The following is a 2,834-nucleotide window of genomic DNA, read 5'->3' on the forward strand; positions in this document are numbered from 1 at the left end:
GCTTTGCTACTGCCGGCGCCGGAGAAGATCCCCATCTAGCTTGACTAACGTGGCTAGGGTTGTCACCGACGGGGGAGCGAGATGGGGACGGGAGCTTTCTGGAATCGGATGAGGACGGCCCTCCCCCCGCACGGTCGGCTTAAAAAATAGGACCGTCGTTGCTGACGCGTGAGCCCGAAGTGGGCGGTCGTCATAAATTAAGCTGACCAAACTGGCTGCTGGGTGTTGGACGACCGTCAGGTGGGGACACGACGAACACCGAGAAGGCGCGCGTGATGTCCGCTTCGCCTCCGCGCCGACGCATTTCGACCGCAAATGCGTCGGCGCGGACACGATTTGGATTTGGGTCGACACGTTGGCTTCCACTTTTGTGGGCGCCGATCCAAACGGATGCACGCGGACAAAATGGGTTGCCCCATTGGAGTTGCTCCAAAAGAACCTTTTAGCATTGAGGATTTGACACGTTGTAGATGAGTTCAATTCGACATTTCGAGCCAACCGCAGCATAAAATAAATTGAATTTGATTCTTCATTTAACAACAACAAAATGTGCACAATTGAAAATATGACACCGGAGAAAACAAACGTTCCATGAATTGCGTAAATCCCAGCCACAATTTCAGCTTCAGGGTAATCAATTGAAATTCCGGATCAACGGCGGCAGCGCCCACCCACCGCCGTCCTTTGTCTTCTGCGCGTCGCGGCCGCAGTCGCCGGCCCTCCTCGCGGCGGCGGCGGCCCCCACCGGCGACACGCGCGAGCACCCGTGGTCCTCGGGGAACCGGTGCTTGAGGCACAGCTTCTGCCCGCACTCCTTGCAGTGGCTCGTGTTGGAGAAGGTGAGTGTCTCCTTGCAGCGCCGCGCGGGGCATCGCGGCTTGAGCTTCCTGGCCGGGTCGCAGCCCCGGCGCGACCGCGCGTGCTTCTCGAGGATCTGCGCATCCGTCTCGTCCGACCCGGCGCGCTCGATGGAGTCGCCGCAGGCCTCGCAGACGACGACGGTGCGGCCGTTGTCGGCCGCGAGCGGGCAGCCGTGGTCAACGTACGCGCGGTGCTCCGTGCAGAACACCTTGCCGCAGCCGTTGCAGTCGAAGGGCAGGAAGTCGAGCTGGTTGCAGTCCTCCCTGTCGCAGTGCGCGCCCAGGTCCGGGAACGCCTCCGTGCCCCGCCGCACCATGGCCTCGCCGATGTTCCTCCCGATCCCTCGCTTCGCTCCTGCTTTTCCCCCGCCGCGTGTGCTCTCTCTCTCTCTCTCTCTTTCTTGCGTTCGGGTGCGAAGGCTTGCGTTGCGTGTGGTGTGATCACGGCGGGACGACGCGGTACTTTTATAGCTTCGGGTGTGTTTCGCCGTCGCCGTTGCGGACACGATTTGCCTCGCCTTTCTTATTGTGCAAGAAGAACGTGATGGAGACGGCTGGCCACGCTTTGTTTGGGCTTCTGGATCGATCCGGTCAGCTCCGGAGGCGCCTTTGCTTAGGGGAGGCGGTTTCGATTCCGAGCTGGTTTGCTCTGGGCACCAAGCGTCCGCGTCGGCCGTGACGTGGTGTTCGTTTGCTAGTTTTGGTCGGCTCGGAGTGGACCAGGTCTGCTGGGCCGCCCTGGCGATGTAACAAAGGTTCAGTCCTGCCAGAGTTAATACACGGCCCAGTTATGCCTTTTTTTAATTATCATGGCCCAGTTATGCCCAGTTATACTCTTTTCTGGAGTACGTCTTCTCTCTTTGAAGGATTTTTTATTTCATCCGTTTTTTGTGTTTGCGATGCATGAATTTTGAGCACGGTTGCACCCAAACTATTACTACCTCCTCCTGGTTTATTGGCCCCTTTAGTTTTTTTATGCCAAATTTTGATCATGGATTTAATTAATAAAATGTTAACACATATGTCATAAAAAATAGTATCATTGGTCGCCAGTTTGCTTGCCTTCAAGACTGAGCTTATTGTTTAAACAAGATTGCTCGAACAACCACATAATGAACAAGGTCGCAATCGATGCCGGCACAAAGATGTTGTCATTGAGCTCATGTTGGAAGCCCGACAATAGTTGGACGAGGAGGATTCATGGGTGGAGTGACAATCCAGTTGATGTTTGCGATGGGTCATCAAAAAAAACTGCATCTCTACAATAGTGGGTATGTGGTCATTTCCATCAAATTTTTGATGAAAGTTAGATGCTTTTTTTGTAATTTTGGTGGGTATTCTCTCATTTGGGTTTATAAGGCTCTCACGTATTTTAAAACACTTTGATGGGTATATCTCATCATAAGCATACCACTGGAAACTTAGCTTGAATCTATAACCAATGATATGGATTTAAACATATACTCCACCCGGTCCTTTTTACTCCACGTATTAGATTTGTATCAAGTCAAACTTGAGGACGGGGCGTCGACCCGTTGGCTGGGCAGTTGAGGTTGCTGCCAGCCCACCCGAGTTCAAGTCCCGGCTTGGACGCGTGGTGCTCACGGAGTTTCTCCTATAAATAAATGTCAACGAGGGTTAGCCCTTGGGTTGGTCTCATTTTTTTTATCAAGTCAAACTTTTCAACGTTTGACCAAATTTATATATATATATATATATATATATATATATATATATATATATATATATATATATATATATATATATATATATTGTTACTATTCATCACCCAGGGTGCAGAATAAGTTATTCTTCACCCGAGGTAATCTTACGACCATTCCATAAATAAATTACATTTGAAATACAAATAATTACATTCATATTGATTTACTCCATAAATTTTGGCATAACAAAAAAAAATATAGGTCAAAAATTGTATTTTATGTACATTTTACACTATGTTTTTACATTTGT

The 2,834-nt window shown here is 50.0% G+C and overlaps 1 protein-coding gene across 1 annotated transcript; it reads right to left on the bottom strand.

Annotated features, from left to right (window-relative positions):
• Nucleotides 1-508: 508 nt before the first annotated feature.
• Nucleotides 509-1,315, bottom strand: LOC119305555 (zinc finger AN1 domain-containing stress-associated protein 17-like). Its single transcript, XM_037582046.1, has one exon. It carries the CDS (start codon nucleotides 1,175-1,177, stop codon nucleotides 635-637), a length of 543 nt encoding a protein of 180 aa, XP_037437943.1. The 5' UTR covers nucleotides 1,178-1,315; the 3' UTR covers nucleotides 509-634.
• Between the last annotated feature and the right edge of the window lie 1,519 nt (nucleotides 1,316-2,834).

Source organism: Triticum dicoccoides, chromosome 5B, assembly GCF_002162155.2.
Source record: "Triticum dicoccoides isolate Atlit2015 ecotype Zavitan chromosome 5B, WEW_v2.0, whole genome shotgun sequence".
Taxonomy (NCBI): Eukaryota; Viridiplantae; Streptophyta; class Magnoliopsida; order Poales; family Poaceae; genus Triticum; species Triticum dicoccoides.